This window comes from Anopheles marshallii, chromosome X (assembly GCF_943734725.1).
Source record: "Anopheles marshallii chromosome X, idAnoMarsDA_429_01, whole genome shotgun sequence".
Taxonomy (NCBI): domain Eukaryota; kingdom Metazoa; phylum Arthropoda; class Insecta; order Diptera; family Culicidae; genus Anopheles; species Anopheles marshallii.
Genome location: NC_071325.1, coordinates 13,200,347 through 13,219,210, shown reverse-complemented (window position 1 = coordinate 13,219,210; position 18,864 = coordinate 13,200,347). Strand labels below are relative to the sequence as shown.

The following is an 18,864-nucleotide window of genomic DNA, read 5'->3' as shown; positions in this document are numbered from 1 at the left end:
TCAACATTGTGAGCGATGATCATCCGCAATGATACATCGTCTGTCGCGAGTCACACACCATGGCCCCGGGAAGTGACACTGGGAGTGGCAAACGGTTTAAGGAAAGTAAGACGCGGACACTATGGAAGAGAAATTAAACATCATCATCGGCATCTTCAACCGGGACCGGGTGTGTCGAAAGTGTCACTTTGCCTACCGCCACAACAAAATCTCTTTCGCTCGCATGCGGCACATCTCCCATCCGCTCGGCGAAAGATCCAGCCGACGCTGAGAGATGAAAACCTGTTAGCATATTTTCGGACGATAGTTTCGGGACCGGTAAAGAACTGAACCGCCGTTGCGCATCAAGCGAACGGAGAGGGGACATGCAGAGAAAGTGATAAAGACGAAAAAAAAACAAAACATCAGCGTCTCGGGCGGGCGACTGACAATGAAATGAGATCGAAACAAACAAACGAGCATGGTGGCCGCGGGAAAGGGTGATAGCATAAAACGTGGACAACTCCAACCATGCGCGCCTGGGCGCTGCGTGCCGTCCAGTTGACTGCCGCGAGTCAGTGGCGTAGCGTTGCGCGTTCTAGCGAATAATCCACGCCGGCCGTGGTAGGTGCGTTGAAATCGACTGTTCTAGCGCGTCCACCAGATAAGCCGCACGGGGTAACCAAAAGGCAAACAGGTGCGTACGAGATAAGTGTGCGGGAACGTGCTGGTGAACTGTAGCGGTACACGCGTGCGCCCCTTCTGCTGAAGATCAAGTTCACGGGTCGGCAGAAGGTGAAGGTGTTAATCGAAAGATAGCGCAAAAGTATGTCACCGTGCACGCGTGTCGGAGATCTGGCGTGTGTAGGGCAAGAGTGTGTGTCCAAGTGTATCACCAACCGACAAACATAAAAGAGAGTAAACGAAAACAAAAAAGCATCAACATTTAACAAGCAAAATGAAAAGAAAAAAAACCATGCGGAAATGTGTGTCATTTAATGTCGCTCAGATGGCGCTGGAGGCTGGTAGGTGTGCGCGAGAGAAAGTGGACTGTTTTGGACGTGTACAAAGATTCACCAGCTTCCGATCAGAGCCAGACACACGGGCGAAAAGCATATCACTCGCAGCCAGCAATCAAACCAGAATGGATCCTCCGGCCAGCACCGGCCAGTTGTGGGGAATTTAGCGAATATGCTAAACAAATGCTCAATGGGGTTTTCGGGTCAGCGCAAGATCGAACCTAGAAGGGAGAGGGTTTTTTTTTTAAATATCTTTGCCAAAAGTGTGACGACCGTCGCTGGCGGTTTAATATCTATGGAAATAGGAGAAAGTTGTTTTTTTTTTGCGGCAGCAAGCGTGTTCCAGAATGTATTGTTTGCGCTGCGAGGATGAGATGTGGTGCGTATCAATAACCTGTAAGTTGTGGAACAATGGCTACCCCCAAATGCGTAAACAAACTAGAAGGTTGGGCAAAATAAAAAGAAAAGGGTTTCAGAATTCGAGATACACGGTGTGGTGAGTCTGAGAATGTGCGATGTTGTTCTGTTAGCCTCGAGATTGGTAACATACGTACGCTTGTTGTACAAATAGCGCATCAAGAACACTATGTAGCCTTGTTCTAGATTCTCTTTTTTTTGGCAAATGAACGCTCCAGCAGCAGGCGCTTCACATGTTGATACAGCCGTTGAACGGTCACTGTACGGGAATGCGCCCCGTTCTGATCGATAGGATTAATTCATTTCGATACCGATCGGGTTGAATGTACGGGTAACAACAGTGCCAAAAATGGTGACGCTCTAAACAATGCGGTTGATTAACGTGAAGAGCGCCGGTTTTCGCAAAGGGCTTCCCTTAAAAACGGACCCCAGTCCCGTTTGGCAAGGCACTCTGTGTTGGATGTCGTTTCGGGAAGCGGCCAGGAGCTGTGGATCTTGCGAATGGTTAGTGATTATGCAAAGTAGTTATGTGACATTGGACGGCAAGAATTGTTTGATAGAGAACTGCCAGAACTGTCTACAGACCGTCCACAGTTGGTTCACTGTAATCTGGGCTTGTTCTCGCCTTGAAGTCCCGGTGAAGAATAAGGTTTCGTTGGGTTAGCTAATGAGTTTGCTTTCCGTTTTGTTTCTTGCAGATACACTGATCGATACTCGATTCATTTGGTTTGTCGGTGATAAGAAATCACAAGTCGAACCAAGTTGACGCGAGTGGAACAACGCAAACAGCAGTACCAAACCGTGCAAAAGGAAAGAAACCAGTGTGAAGTAACCGTGCTGAATAGTTGCGGGTAATACAGGGTCGTGCTCGAGGGGTCGTAGATTGCAGCAGTGTTTGAATACGGGCTAGGCTGATACGCGACAGTACGTCTAGCAGCGACACACTGCGATTGGAAAGCAATAACAGCCACTCAGCAGCAACGGTTGCAGGTGAGGCGAGCAAATCCTCGCACACACAACACACAATCAAGCGCGAAAGAGTTGGAATCCAGGCGCCAGGAATCGTAGCATCAGGAGCATCCGCACACCGAGGCAAATAGGGATGAAATCTTACACGAGTTGGAGGTAAGTAGCGAGAAGCGTGTCCGGTATGTGTCGTTAAACTTCCCCCCACCCCCCCTCCCCCCATATGACGCAGTGGTGGGCCAAGAAGGGACATTGCCACCTTACACGGTGTGTATGTCTTTACGTGGTGGTCGTTGGACTCTATTCCCGCAACCACCGTGATGGCACTCCAAAAGGAAAAAAGAATCCTCACATCCTTCTTAACACTCACACCCAACTGCTGCAGGACATGGTGGATTTGATTTGGCGCCGGTTAGCAGCATTTTTGCATAAATCAACGACGCTTACGTTATTCGCCTACAGCCACACCAAACAACCGTACACCACTAACACGGTTCCTATTTGTTCTCTCTCTCTCTCTTCCTCTGTTATTGTTTTCTGGGTTTTATTTTCTTGCCACCGTGTGTATCACCTAGGGAGGAATTTTTCATTTTTCCCGTCACACATGTCGCCCGCTGGATGCCGTTCAGGCTGGCAGTGTTGCTGGTTGCCGTCGCTGCACCGCTAGCAGCACCGGTCGGTGCCGCACCGTTCGATTTTGGATTCGGCACGGTAAGTACATGGGATCGGGAAGGTGAAGTGGTGGATAAGGGCGGGAAAGGGAGTGGGGAGGGGACATTGTCAGGAGAGTTAAGTATTGGAGGCTGAAGGGAAAAGCGGGAAGGAGAGAGGAAAAAAAAGAAAATCAGGACACAATGGGTTTTTGGCGCTCGTTTCGAGGCTCATGGTGGGCAGCAAGAGCCAAATAATGAGCGGCTTAGCCGGTGGATCATTTAAAATCTATTTAAGATAAATGAGAACGCAAAAAAATCTATGATCAGCTGACGTGTTGCTTACAGTACTCGAGATCTGGACATATCTTTCTCGAGATCTTGCTCTTATTTGTTGGAGAAGCTATCTGTACGTCAAAGATGTCTACCAAATAAGGTTCTTGAATATCAGAGATCCGATTGACTTGAATTATTTGGTCGAGTATTCTTAACACTATATACGATTACTTGATGAGGTCTCACTTCCTTTCTTATCCAGTGGTGCAACCGCAGGAGTCCTCTGAATCGCATAAGATCGAGCGACGTCTTTGCATTCCAATAACCCGTTCGATCTGGATGCCACATCAGTAATCACCAATTTGCATTTTTCACGCCTCTCTTGTCTGTGAGAATGACCAGCTTGTAGAGCCTGGGTCGTTCAATGCAATTCTAATGACGTCATCAGCCTACCAGAGTCTGGCGAGTCTGATTCGTTGTTTGATTGTGAGTTAGCCATTATAGCGACTCGTTCATTGGTTTTTCGCACATACGGATCAAAAGTTCTTCTGAACATCTCGAAAGCAGCTACGAGGACTTTGTCAGTGTTGAGCAGAGCTCTATGTAGTTCCTATCACGTAATATTGATCAATGTTGTTGTTGATGCTGACGGGTTGACTCTACGTAGGTAAAGTTGGATTAAGTCGGCATTTTTTCACAGGGCCGCTAGTGGTACCATCATCAGTATGATTTAGTTTTTATTCATCTTTAACCCATAGTCGTTCGCCACCGATTCTTTTCAAGAGTGTGTTTTTGGAAATTTTGTTAATTTCTTCATTCGCTAGCTTCTTCATTTGATCATAAATCTATAGTTGTTTTGGTTAGGCAACGCGCTGTCAGTTCTCGAACAAGACAAACCAGACCACACGACAAGAACAAACCCGTGTAATCGTATGCAGGTGCACTGTCAACTTGTATCGAACATCCCACACACACACACGACAGAAAACAAACCAGTTTGGTTTTGTCGAAGAAGGTTTTTGTATCGAAGAACGGCAATGGAGGATTTTTGAGGGTGAAAATGTTTAGTTTTAAATGTTCATAATTTGTGGTAAAATACGACCTTTGAATTGGTATTGTGGCGAACGCTTCGTTATAAATGTTGATAAATTAGTGTGAAATATGACACTTGAAAAGGTGTTCGTCTATCAAACTGTGTTTCAATTTAGAACAACGTGTCAAATATCGTTAAAATTGGGATTATATAGTGGTTATCGGTTTAGTATTTGAACTGAACTAGATCGCATTACCTTAAATACGGAGCAAACAATTTATCGTGCTAATAATGAAGGTGCACGAATTAACCCCTGCCAGTTATGCTACGCGCAAACATTATCCCACGCTTAGCGAGATGGTGGTTGGGTTTGGGTGGGTAAATGGAACTGGTACGGATTCTGGTCTCCAGTTGACCGGCTGCAGATGCGAATGCAATTGCATCCCGAAAGCTTACCCGAAGGTTACCATTGTTGCAACAATATATTAAATTTGTATTCTCGAACGCTTCGCAATCACTCGATGGCGCATGTTGCCATCGTTCTGGTGTTTGTGGATATCTTGGAGCACGGAGAAAAAATAAAACATAAAGCAACGAAGCGATGGCACCGGTTGTGTGCAGCGCTAGAAAAGCACTGGGCCAATTTTGCCCGATGTCATCCACCAATTCACGGAAGGAAGGAAAAACTAGCTGAAGAACTCTCCCAACCGGAAGGTTTTGCGAATCGTTTCATGTTAGTGGGTGCGCTTCGAAACGGTTTTGCGTAACGACTTCCTTCTTTCACCGGTCCTGAAACAAGAAAATGCTTTACTGTATTAAGAAGTTGGAATATTTTTGTGGGAGTTTTTTGTTGTTGTTGCTGTTGTAGTTCGTTTGTTCCGCTGGAAGCTTTTCCTCGGGCATGTACGTATCTGTTTGGCCGGGCAAAACGGATACACTACATTCGTATTTCATTTTATGTGTTTCCCCTCATATGGCAAAGCAGTATGGGAAGGGGAAGGTATTTTTTAAGTCTTCCCAAACCCCCCTCCTCCCCTCCCCCAACCCCGCTCCCTTGCGGGAGAAGAAGGATTGTATTGTGGTTTTGCGTTGTTGTTGTGCCGTGTTTATTTTTTTTTACTGAATTCTTTCGGCATTTTGCATTCAATGCGGCAACACCGGTACCAGCCTTAACCATGTGCAACACTACAACTCGCCACTGGAAGCAACAGCATACGGGGTGGACGGGTGATAGTGAGAAATGGACAAAAGCAAAAAGAAACAAGACAGAAAAGGATAAGAAAGCGACGCACATCAAAAGCTCCACTTGCAAGATGTGTTGTACGAAGCATAACCTGGGTCGGGGTGGGATAGGGGGTCGAGAAAAGACGGGAGAGAAAGGGAAAACAATATGAAATTTTCTTAAACAGGATTGCGCACGGACGCGCCCAAGGAAGACAGATTGAACTCGGTGGGGTTTGCGAAAGGGAATGGCGAACTCAAGAACTGCACCTGCTGTCGTCCTTTTGTGCAGAAAAAAAGGCATCGTGCCCGATGTACCAGGTGGAATGTAATAAAGTTAGGTAACTTATTGAATATGTTTGCATGATTGATTCTCGAGTGGCTTTATTGGACAGGTTACTCTATGAAGTGTCTCAGCAACTGACGTGGGTTTGGGTGGGCACACCGTGGGTGGGTGAAGGATGGTAACCGAAGGGATGAACGGTAGATGAGCAAACGATGAGATGAATGGCCAGTGAAGGTTTGTTGTTTCGCCCGTATGTGCAGAGCGGGATTAGCTGGGATAGCATCCTAAGTGGATTGATGAAACCATGCAAATGGTGGATCGGATGATTTGGTTTTATGTTTCATTTTTTACATCTTTTTTGTTGTAAAACAAAATCGAACAAAGTTGCAGCAAAATGATGGCAAAGAAGTAAATTGCAAGGAAAGTGTGGATACATGTTTGATTTGATGCATTGAATTCGCCTGAAGGTTTGCTATGTGTCTTACAAAAATGTATTTTAAATCCAATTTTTATATTCCTATCGATGATGGAATAGTAATAGAAATTTAATTTATGTTATTTTTATTTTTACCATTATTAGCCGAGGAAAACACAGCTGATTTAGTAATTAAGGAACTAAGGAATGGCCAGTACAATTCATTCGATATTTGCAACAATGCATAAATTTAGGCGATTTTTTTACATATTTTTCTGAGCTTATTTACATTGCAATAAGTTGATTTAAAATTGATGAGAATTGTCACCTTAGTTAGCAAACTTCTATACCATAGCCTGAAATGTAAAATGTCTGTTTTTGATTGAAGGAGAATGAGCAGGCTGTATTGCGAAATTACCTTTTTTTTGCATAAATTTAGATGTTAGAGTGTTGGGTTATTGGATTCGAATATTGAGTATTTTAAAACAGGAAGCGAGTGCAGCAGATCACCTCTAAATTAGTAGTTAGGGATGAAAGGAATATACAATTGTTCCGATTGATTCATGGATCCAATGTAACCGCTCCCGTTGTAAAGAAACAACGGAAATTGAACGATTTATTCGCTCCTCCTATCCGGTTTCGCAACAACGCCCCCGATCAGTGTGTTAGTTTGATTGGTGGCTGGACCTTCGATTACTGTGTCTATTCCTTCATTGCTGCACAATGTTTCCTTTGGGAAGTGTGTTTTGCAAGATGGGATAGAAAAAAGCAACCGTGACCATCTTTCTTCATTGTACAAACTCTTGTAATGGCAGCTTCGGTACCTGTTTCGCACGTAACAGGCAATCCATAATTTCGGTGAAATTCCAGCAGTACGGGATTGTCGCTTCGATTTTCGTTTCGTGCTTGTTCTTCGGTGTGCGATACTCAATGCATCAGCTCAACAGGTTCCCGAGATTGAATTTGCCCGTAGGAGCTCAGGGCAAGGGAGAAAAAAAAAACAAGGAGCCATGGAACTGGGCGGTGCGGTGAGAAATGGCTTCGTGTCGAATCTTGAATCATTGCCATCTCTCATCATTTTCACCGCTTCTGGCATCCACGGAGATGGGTGCCCCTATTGTATGGTGCCAGAGCGTGGGAATTGAAGAACGAAAATGTCATTTCCTCCGGCGATGCTCTCACCGCAAATGGAAATGGGGGCGAATGGGGAGGGCTGCAGAATGGGTAACAGCGGACATATCCTCTTATTCTTGGCCGTCAGCACAGCTGGGCGATTATTTTCTATTTCCTTTCCCTGTTACCTCCCTCTCCAACGCTTTCCTTCCCTTTATTCGACACTTGCTTTCCTAGCCATACGCTACGGTAACGGTCCTTTACTCGGAGGGGCCAGAATTCCCGTGAAGATGTTCTTTCTATTAGCCGCCCGCAGCGGCAAGTCGTTGCTCACGCTTCATCTTGCAGCATTTTTCATGCGGCCCGCTACTGCTCCGGCGCCCGGCTTGCGGCCTCCGGTAGCCAAAGGTGCAGCAAGAATCTAAGATAATATTGTCCATTGTCATCCTAATATATCATTTAGCGTGAACGATGGGAGTGGTGCGGGTGGGCGAATAACGCAGGAAAATAAGCGTCCGGATTGCGAGGGAAGTAGTAGCAGCAGAAGGACTAAATCCTCCAGCTATACGCTGGGTGCGCTCGCTGTCTCATAAATTCGTGAAGTTTTCTCCGGTAAATCCCGTTGGTCCGTCCTTCTGTCCGAGCCATACCATCGTTCGATGGTTGCAACAGAATGAGACTAAGGATAATCTTTTACCTTCGTTTTTTTTTTGTTTAGTTTCGCGCACCAACTCACTGTGGTGATGGCGCTTGTGTAAAGCGGTTCATATAATAATCCGTTTATTATTAAAAAGACGATGGACAAAAGAGTTGTCCGATCATTTTTACTGCCACGTGGGATTTGAGTGTGAGCGGTACATCCGGACTGTGTGTTTCCGATAGTTTTCCCGTGTTTTTTTTCGTTTTATTGTATCATTTTGCCTCCCTGGACTATTAGCTAGTTATAAGCTTTCAGTGGCAGTTATAGCGGTGTTTAAATTTGTGTTTGCAGAAGTAGTTGGCATTGAGTCAGTAATGTTTTTTTTTTTATTTCTCTAGCGCACGATTATTACAATCAAATTAGCTGTAAAGAAACTCTAAAACACGAGGAAATGTGTTGCAAGGGAAAGGAAAGCACTTTTGTTTTACCGGTAGCATACTTTTGGGCGTTTTGTGATGTGTGGGTTGCATACGGTTAGGCGTAAGAGTAAATATGAGTTTTTATACGTGTAAAGGTTTATGTAAGTTTAATATTATTTTTCATTATTTTGAGGGCAGTGCAAAATTGTTTTACATAATGATTATTCAGAAAAAATTGGGAGAATGACTGGGAGAATTCTGAATAGCCAGTACAACATGTAGTGAATATAATCATTTGTTTTCTATTTCCGTTACAGAACTACTCTTCAGATTCGATGGCAGACTTTAGCTCGCGGCAGGACGATTTACTTCCATTTTTGAGTAAGTTGCCGACCCGAATGATGTTAAGATGTACCAATGCAAGACACAATCAATAGGAAATTGAGTTTGTCTAGTAAGTCGAGCAACCCTTTTATGCAAGATGGCGTGTGATGGAGATGTGAGATGGTGGTCACAAAACGACACTGGAATGAGATGGAAAACGAATTAACATTCCGACATGAAACCACATCCTACTCGTTACTGATGATTTGCTTATCCGGGGTATTCATCACTAGACATGAAAGTCGGTCGCCAGGATCGTGGTGTTGTTGTTGTTGCAATGGCATATCCAAAGCACATCCAGTCCGTCTCATGCACGGATTGCAGAAATATAGCGCGAGACAGGGTTTATAAATTTTTATCATCTTTATTTCCACCCTTCTGGCCATCTTTGCCAGTGCAGCGTGTTTTCTCGTAATGTGTTACATACACACACGCATTACGGTTCAGAAGACCGTCCGTCGTTTGGAAGTGAAACTCGCACCCGGACTGGCCAGTGAAGTCGTCAGGAAATTGGGATGAAATAAAATATCCCTGCAGCAGCGATTCCGTGGCGGAACACACAGAAATTTGAACGCAGACGAAATGTCGTTTGATGCCATGTCGTGTCGGCCTGGCTTTTGCACAGCTTTTTTTTTATTTAACTCCTGTTACATTAAGGATTAAAACGGTTCCTCGTAAAACGGGGGCATTTCGCGAACGGTGGCCATGATGGGTCCGGGATATTACTTTATTTATTTTCGCTCACTGGCCTGGTTCTGCGACGAGCTTTCGCAGCCGAATGATTGCTTGTTAAATTCTTTCGCTTGACCGAATTGATCTGTACCGACTGTTACCGGTTCGGTTCGCTCGTTAATTTTGAAACGGTGGGAAATATGATGGATGCGAGACATGGGCCGCGTATCTCGGCCCAACGTTTCCCGCTTTGGATCGAGCCGTGGGTCAGAGCGACTGCGTCCGATGTGACAGTTGTATTTAACGAAGCAGCTAGCGAAGCGCTCAGTCAGATATCATCGCCGCTTACGGTTCATTAAAGTGGTGAACATTTACTGCAAAATTAAGTGTATAAAAATATTCTCATAAAGAGTATATTGGCCGTTACACGATAGAAATTTGACCTCAACTGGGAAAAAGAAAATAATATTGAAGATATTACGTGGAAAAGCGAAAAAAGAAAGCTAGTCCATTACAATTGTCGCGTTATAAAAGAGCAAAATGTTACCTTAATTGCATGCATTTAGGGGTTCTTTTTAATTGCGCAATACTTTCATCTTGCTGTGAAAATTTTAGTATTTTCAAAAATACAAGAAAAACCGATAAAGAGAACACAATTTAGTTAGATAAGGAAAACCAAAAAAAAACATGCTTGGCAGCATAGATACACATGGGTAGTATCATAGCATGGGGGAAAATGATTGCATACACTACAGGATCGAAGACGCCAGCTCGAGATTAGATCGGATGCCGGGTGTGTGTGCACGTGAGACGAATACCTTGAAGAGGTGTCAGAGGAAGTAGCGCTTGTTTCCATACACCGGGGGTGGGGGACGAGATTTTTTTTTGTTCTTTTTATTGCGCCACTCATCGCTGTTTCATCGTTCTGTTTCTGAAGCCCATTGTAGCTAGGTACGCGAGACGAGATGCTTTTCGTCCGGCGAAACACTTAGCAGGCAGGAATTGGTACCGCACGGTACACTGTCTCCTACCCGTCTCCCTCTACTTTCACAATTCTCTCTTCCCTCCCTTTTTCCCCATTCGACCCATGGAGTTTCAGCGCAGAGCCTAAAGTGTAGCCACCGGAAGATGCAAGTGAAAATTGCTTCAGCACTTCCGCAGGTAAGGCGAACATGATGGACGGGCTGAGGGCGTCTTTATGCCGTTGGTGCGGATGCTCACCTGCCTCACCAGCCAGCGTAGCGTACCCGGGGACCGGTCGACATACGACGAGACGGCTCGCCATTTTCCCGGTGCCATTAGTGTGAGTGCCCGTTGCCGTTCCGTGTGGTTCCACGGGTGCAGACAATATCCCCGGGTACGTGGGCGTGGCAGATTAATCATACCGCCGAGGGTAATATTTTTGATTTATTAAATTCAAATGAAGCCAGCCGTAAATTGTAGCGCAAACAAATAGATTACCTTGTTGTTGGGACGGGTTAGGAAGTGTTGAAGAAGGAAGGAAGGGGAAGGGTAGCGTTTTCCCCAAACTAGCTCGGTTTACCCGTTCCCAGCTCTACCCGTTCCCTTTGATATGCCGAATGGTGATATGGTTTCGATCATACAAGAATGAGGTTTTTACCTTATTTTTTATCACTATCAGATCCCCCCACCAATCCTAGCCAACGTTTCATTTCTATCGGGGTGAAAGGGTGCAAATCTCGCTACCGTTATCGGGCCCCAGTTGAAAGGGGTTTTCGGGGAAAATTATGACGTACCAACAATCATGTGCAGGAAGCATCTATCAAAACCCTGGCGCACCACACCCGGCTGTGCTGAAGTGGAAAAATAGATTTCCATCGTGCGTAATGCTATTGGAGGGGTAGGGGGAGGGGGGGGAGCGGGTGTTTTTTCCTCCCCATTTGACCCTCAGCAATCGGTAGTGAAGCGTTTTCTGAGAAATTGTCTGAAAAAAAAAGTTTTTGAACAGGTGCGTTGCAGCAATTCCGGCGCATCTTTCCCCATCCAACATACCAAACCATACATTGCTGATTCTACATGAAGATTGTTAATTTCTCTTCTTGTTTCTTCTCCCAGCCACAGGCGGCAACGGTTGCGATACTGTTGCTGGCCGTTGAACGGACATGTACGTAACGTTGCTTGTTTATCGCCTACCTTCAATCAATCTACCACACATTGTGTGCCCTTAGTGCTAGAAGGATATCGTGTCTTGTAGTAAGGTTTTTGTGAGCGATGCGTTGGAGTTAACCTTTTTATTTTTGTTACTAACTTCTTCTATCAAACTATCCACATCCGGTCTTTGGACACAGTGCAGGTATGTGTGGACTAGTGCACGTTCGTAACGTCAGTCAAAATTTGCTCTTCCGAACACCTACCGAGGCAAGATGCGATTGATATTGCTTGTTAGCTGCAGGATGAAGTTATGCTGATCACTGTTGGTGGCTTTAGAGCAAAGGTTGACTGATGGAAAGTGTGTTTTTTTTTCACCTTGAGATGAACCTTCAATCACGTCATGCGGTTAGATGAGATGTTAACACTTTCAACTTTGAAAAGTAATACTAAAGGCTTTTCGGCCCAACACAAGTAGTTGCATTGTTGCATACTTGGTCTTGCGCTACTTGTGGAGCAGGAAGTTGCATATTTTAAAGGCGTACGAAGCCCTGCTTGGTTGAATGGCGATATTAGTTTACACTGGGTTTTTATCGAAACATATTTATCACATCTTGTTTGCGATATTGAAGATTGTTAAGAAATTTTTAAAAACTTATTGATATTTACAATTTTAATGTAAGTTATAGTTAATTAAATCCAAATTAATTGAATATCTGAAGCACTTCCTAAAATGTCACAATTTGTACGTCTTTATTTATGCAATTGCTTTCATATGGTCAACCTAATATTGGGGTAGATCACGCTCTAAGCCAGTTTTTTGTATGCGTTTTGATGTTTCCAGGCTTATCCGCTTACAGCTCGCCATACAAATGGCAAGCCAAGTTAAGCCTAGGAAAGAAGGATTAGATTGGTTTGTCAATGAAAGTACCCAAGTACCCTAAACCCAAACTCGACAAATGTCAAAACAAAGAATTTTGCTAGCTGGTCTGAGCCAGGTTAGGCCATGTTTCCCGTGTGCGAAAAAGGTAAACAAATTTTTTTTTACGAAAACAACTAAAAAAAGATTATTTTAATAATCAGACTTGTATATTATTTCATTGCATTGAAATTAAAATTAAATTACTAAACTTAAATCGATTTTCCTCAAATTGTAGTTTACAAAAATGATCCCTTGTGTCATTCTTTATGTCAAAATGCTATGTCCTTTACGAATCTGTACAAAATGATACAGCCCGGTACCTGTATTATTTGGCAGATACAGGCTTAAAGCTTAAGCTTTCTAATTTTTGGGATGATCTACCCCATTCTTAGTATCCTTTTTTTCTGGTAGCATTTAAAAAGTGCATACTTTTAGGGGTATTTTACAGTCACATAGTATATAAGATGCAAGATTTTTTTTTGGTACCATAACTTGAGGCGATATGATGCAATGTTATTCTTAGGAAAACAATACAATTTTTGGATACATTTTTAAAGAATGTGTTATGGATTAATCCAACATGTATTTTCAACATTTTTTCTACACAATTAATGATAATTGTTATCGGAATTGCTGCAAAAAAAGTAATCCGTTCCGGAGTAAATTCCTTTCAACAGCTGCTTCCGAATGTTATTCTCGGATGGGGATATGCAATACGATCTTCGTAATGTGTGTCGTCGATCCCCATTGCTAATGTCTGGATGGGAGGGATCGGGTTCATAGCAAAACGTAATATTTCATCAGTATCGTATCATTTAGCTATTCTTCCGTGTGCAAAAAAAGCACACAATAGTGGGTGAAGGAAGGATGGAGAGAGAACATAGTCGCGGATGCTAACGTGCCGTTAAATACATGCTATTGCCATCGTGCCAGCACCAGAAAATATACCCAAACCACGTTGCACGATGCACAAAAAGCAACAAGACAAAAGGAAAAATATCATCTCGCACATACTTAAAAAAAAAGCATAACCCAGTAAACAAATCTCACAGCCTAACATCGGTTGGGATTTTTATACATTTTTCACTCTCCCGTTCTTTCCCTGTGTACATGGATCTCGAATGTTGATGGAAACACACACACACACACACACACACAGGGAAAAGGGAAGTTTGATGACCGTTGGGAGCAAAAACAAATTTCCCACGTTTGCAACTGGCACTGGACCGGCGTTGAGGCATGGTTCCATGCAGCAAAGCAAAGCAAAAACGAATAAAACAGGCCCGCACCGCCTAGTACATAGACCAGGTTTGTAAAGCTCTGTCCTGTTGTTGGTGCGTTGTACGGGTAAATGATGGTGCACTTGTACCGGTGTGTATATCCAGCGGAAACAAGAAAAAGTCAACCCGGTCAAGCGATATTGAACTGTCGATTGTAAAGCTGTTGGGTTCAGCCCGGTAGCTCAACATCCCTCCACGGGGGATTGTGTGTGCGAGTAGGATTTTTTTGTTTTAATTTTCCAGCCACTGCTGCAGCAGCACGCGAATGGCATTGTTTGCCCATAGCCAGTAGAAGCTTCACAATGCAGCGAGCCTTTAAAGAAAGGCACATAAATTTTATCATCATTCCTATACAGCCCACAGGAGCGGAAAGTTTTGTCGAAGAGTAGCGAGGCGTTTGTCTTTTGTTTTTGTTTTACGCTGCGCTTCTATATTTTCAATCCGTGGGGTAGCTCATTACTCTCGCAGGACGGTTCACCGCACCCGGTAGGTCAGTTATTTTATCGTTACACGCTTTTGGTGGAGTCCGTAGGTAAGCGATGATTTTGCCATCGTACCAAGAACCACCACGCCGATCAAAACACATACGCAAACGCTTCAACTGTCACAGCGATGTGACATGGTAGTATGTTTGTTTATGTTTTGTACCGCTTGTTCTCTTATCTGTCAAATAGCAAACTGACAGTTTGATGTTGATGGTGATGAGTGGATGTAAGTAGTAACGGGTGTATGCAAACTTACTACCAAGCGCTGATTACACGGTTGGAACATGATCAGCATAATGTAAATATATGAAAAATATTGTTGAACACGTGTGTTGATAAAGTGTTATTTAACATGCTGCAATTCTGTCAATAACGAACGGTGGTATAGTGTGCTTGGCATGAGCTACCTCACTGTAAGCAGCATATTGTGCCAGCAGTATGGCTGTCAAGTGACTCAAACAGTAAGAGGAACCAACGCGATGAGAATGAGACCATTTGTTTTCCGCCATCATTGTTCTTTTGTGCTTGTGTTTACCCGTATTACAAGCGGACTTATCCGTGAATGGTAGAATGGTGCCGTAACAAAACAACAAATGCAGTATAAAAAAGAAAACTCCAGCTGCCCGAGCTACCGGGACGGTACAAGGCGTAAATAGCTCTCACAGTGGTCACTCTTCATCTCCGCTTTGAGTTTTTGCTGGGTAGCTACGGCAGACTATAGCTGTGGGTGTTGTGGAGAACTGAGTTTCATTTTTTTTACTCCATACCACTCGTGAGTTTAATTTGAAGTCCTATTTGCATTTCCCGCATCTCAATGGTGCCGCATCCTGAATGGGCGCGATGTGTTGCGTGCTGAGCATACTTTAAGGCGCACCGGGATGAGATCGGATCCCCGCGCGCGGTATTCAATATTCAAATCCATCATACCGATCTGACCGGTTTCTGCCAATCGAAAGCAATCTAATGACCGGTCGATGGTTGTATCGTTTGCAGCATCACGATGGAGGGTTTGCTTCAGCTTGGTTTTTAATTTTGTGTATGTGTGTGTTTTTTTCTTCTTCGTATTTTCTCTTGTTTTTATGACTTCGCTCAAACGAACAGCGGACCAGGATGATCTACTAGCCAATCGGGTCGGTACCGTCATTGGTGCGTTTGGAAATACGCTCTCTCAGCTTCTGTTTGGCACGAATGACGTCAGCACAGATGTAACGTTCTGGTGCGCAACGACGTAAGTATACTACCACCGCTGGGTTGTAAACTAACGCTACATCGCGCCAGTTGCTAACGTGCCTCGTGCTGTATTCCCTTTACCCAGCAATCATCCCGAGTACGTGCAGGCGTACGTGGACGATCCGCGCATCACGCAGAAGCTGGATCCATCGAAACCGATCCTCTTTCTAACGCACGGCTGGACCGACAATGTGAACCGCACCTGGGTGAAGCAAACCGTCGCCGACTACATCCGGCTGATCGGTGGCAACATCTGCGCGGTCGACTGGAGCCCGCTGGCACTGGTCGAGTACAATTTGGCCGCCCGCAACACACCGAAGGTGGGCCGCTACCTGGGCAAGTTCGTGCAGTTCCTGCTGACGAAGGGCTTCAGCATCAACCAGGTGACGCTGGTGGGACACAGTATGGGTGCGCACATCTCGGGCATTGCTGGTGCATACCTCGGAGGACAGGTGCCGAGCGTAATCGGGCTCGATCCGGCCGGGCCAGCCTTCACGAAACCGATCCCGGTGTCGACGGATCGGCGGCTGGATCGCACCGATGGGCGGTTCGTGCAAGCGATCCACACGGACAAAAACATCATCGGCGCTGCGATAAATCTGGGCCACGAAGATTACTACGCGAACAATGGTGCAAGCCCCCAGCCGGGATGCGAATTTCCACTGGTAAACAACGATACCACCAAATCGTACCGTAAGTAACATCAGCGATGGATGCACTGTATAAGGAAAGCAGTAATTAATTCGAAACTTGTTTTATCGTTCATTCCACCGTGCAAAAGTTCAATTCATCTGCAGTCACTTTAAAGCCGTCGAATATTTCCGCGCATCACTAGATCGGCAGAACATTTTCGAGGGCACGGCTTGCTCCTCTTACTATAACTACAAGCGGAACGATTGCTCCGCCGGTACCAAAGATGACTTCGGTCTTTTCAACAAGTAAGTACGCGCCTGGTGGTATGCAAACCGCTAAACAACCCAAGCACTAATGACTGATTTCGATTTTCACTTCACAGTAAAACAGCGTCCGGTTCCTTATTTATTGCAATCGACAAAACTGTCTATCCGTATGCAAGGACAGTAGCTAGGAGTGCAAGGAAATAAAGCATCTCTCTGTTAGACGTATTTGGCGTGGTGGTTGGTCAAAGAAAAATGGTCTCCAAATCATATCACAATGGCGTTGTTTGGTTGTTATACGGAAATCGAGCGGTAATATAGTGGGGAAAATTGATGACAAATTCAAGCAGTGTTCTTTGAGTGAGGACATTTTGTTCAGACGTTTAGAACATACTGGGTCACAAATAACGGTTTTGAATTGATGTCACCTGTGGCTTTTTTCAAATTTTTAAAGTTGGTGGCCCTATGGCGATAAAAAAAAAATAAACAGTTGGTCGTTAATATGGCAAATTGAGCGGTTCTAAGCAGAAAACCTGTCAAAAATTGGATGGTGACATTGTCAGTTTCGGACACAGTAACCGTAAAATTGCTTGGAGAAACATCTGGGAAAATCTGGGTTGATCTGGAAAAAGTATATTGACCAGCTCGACATTGTGTTGGTTTTCTTTATCAAAGTTGCGGTGCTTAAAGGCTTCATATTTTAGATTGAATCTATGGCCAATGGGTGTAGTTTTTCTTAAACTAAATTGCCCTCGAACTAAATATTTTCCAACGCTGACTACATACGTTGTTGATGGTACCACTTTTACCAATGTATAGAAATGAGTGTAAATTTTGAGTGCAAGTTAAGTTTCCAATTAAAAATCAAAGAGCGTTTATAAAAATGTCCTCCACTCTATGAGACGAGAGCCTTAAAGTATGCAATGCGTATTGCAAATGGGTTTAATTTAGATGTGTTTAGTGAAATAAGTATTCTTTCAATAATCTTCCTTAATGTAGCAAACTTTTTCCCCTCGTACCTGCTGCACTTTTGCAGCAGCAGCAAATGCTCTTCTTCTTTCCGTTGGGTCTTTCGAATTGTCCCGGGCATGTCTTAATCACCCGAAACGGCTTCAAACCAGTCAATCTGTGTGGTAATTAATTCAATAATTAATTAGCCGGAAAATTAGTGGTCTGATCGTCTGTTGATTTGCTTCTGTCTCGCCATTCTTCCTCCTACCATTCTCCCTCACCCTCCCCATCCCCAAAACTTCAAATCACCTAAATTATCCTACCGAGCACCGAAGAAGGGTGGCACAAAAACGGCGAGGCGAGTTTTTGAATGGCTGGCCCGGATTTGACATCCGGGAGCTAGGCAAGTCAAAGTTTAAGCTCGCGAGATAATGGCTGCTGAGGCCACCCGTTTGCGGTAGCCAGCGTAACGCTTCTGCACGGGCGAAGGCTGGCACGTCATTTTCGTACCGGAGACGAATGAACTGGAAAATTTGACCATCATCGTCCTGGGCAGCAATCGGCAAACAGGCGCCACTGATGGGCGGAGTGTTTCGCCAGAAAACCCAGCACTAAAACACGCGAGAGGTAGGGTAGTTTGGAGGGTGTTTGGTCGTAAGGAGCGTTAAGTTTAGGGAGCTAATTTCTGCTGCTCAGCGTGGAAACAAAAACCCGGAAAAGGTAACACACCTCCCGGAACTGTGTTTGTGGTATTTCCGCAAGACGTGTTTTGGTTGGTGTCGATTTTACAAACAATTTTAAAGCCAACAAAGCAAGAGGATGTTTCCTAACGGGTGGTGGGGGGCGAAAGTAACATGCCATGGTAAGGCACCGTGGTGGTGCATAAATACTGAAACAGACACGAATGGGCAGTGGTACGGGTATCCAGGGAATGGTATGCTTATCCTGTAATATGCTTTCTTGCCTGCCGGATTACCCCGGGTAATGCCGCCGCTCACTGTGGTTTGGTGAAGATTCAATTAAAGGAATGATTAATAATTAACCGCGTCTAATAAGCTGGGTACATTCCCCACCGGCGCTAATGGATCGGACCTTCAATCGATTCACGGCAAGAATTTTGCACGTCACGATAATGATGGTAATGTTGATGATGAGGTAGTAATGTGATAGCTACCTCGTAACAGTTTTGTGCTGGATTAGGTACTGTGTCGTGATGATCGTCTGGTAACATTAACAGCTCCATAATACTTATGTCTCACGTTTATTGTTTTTTTTTTAAATTACAACGTTTTTGCTCTTACTGAATTTTCCTTGTTTATTTACTTCAACCAGAAGGTACGCAATAGTGGTACCCTGAAGGTATGCAATAAAATACTTTCGACACTAGAACTGCAAAATTTTCTAAGCGTTTTTTTTTATTTTACTAATGTTTACTTTTAAAATAACGCCAACGGGCTGAGGTTCTTGGTATATAATAAGTTAATAAACGATATGTATCAAA

General features: G+C 44.2%; 1 protein-coding gene across 1 annotated transcript; it reads left to right on the top strand.

The window, feature by feature from the left end:
• Positions 1-2,517: 2,517 nt before the first annotated feature.
• LOC128714236 (phospholipase A1 3) lies at positions 2,518-16,619 on the top strand. The gene is made up of 8 exons (XM_053809148.1): positions 2,518-2,540; positions 2,957-3,092; positions 8,752-8,815; positions 11,371-11,373; positions 15,388-15,514; positions 15,602-16,209; positions 16,298-16,454; positions 16,532-16,619. The coding sequence occupies exons 1-8, from the start codon at positions 2,518-2,520 to the stop codon at positions 16,617-16,619; spliced, it is 1,206 nt and encodes a 401-aa protein (XP_053665123.1).
• Positions 16,620-18,864: the final 2,245 nt, after the last annotated feature.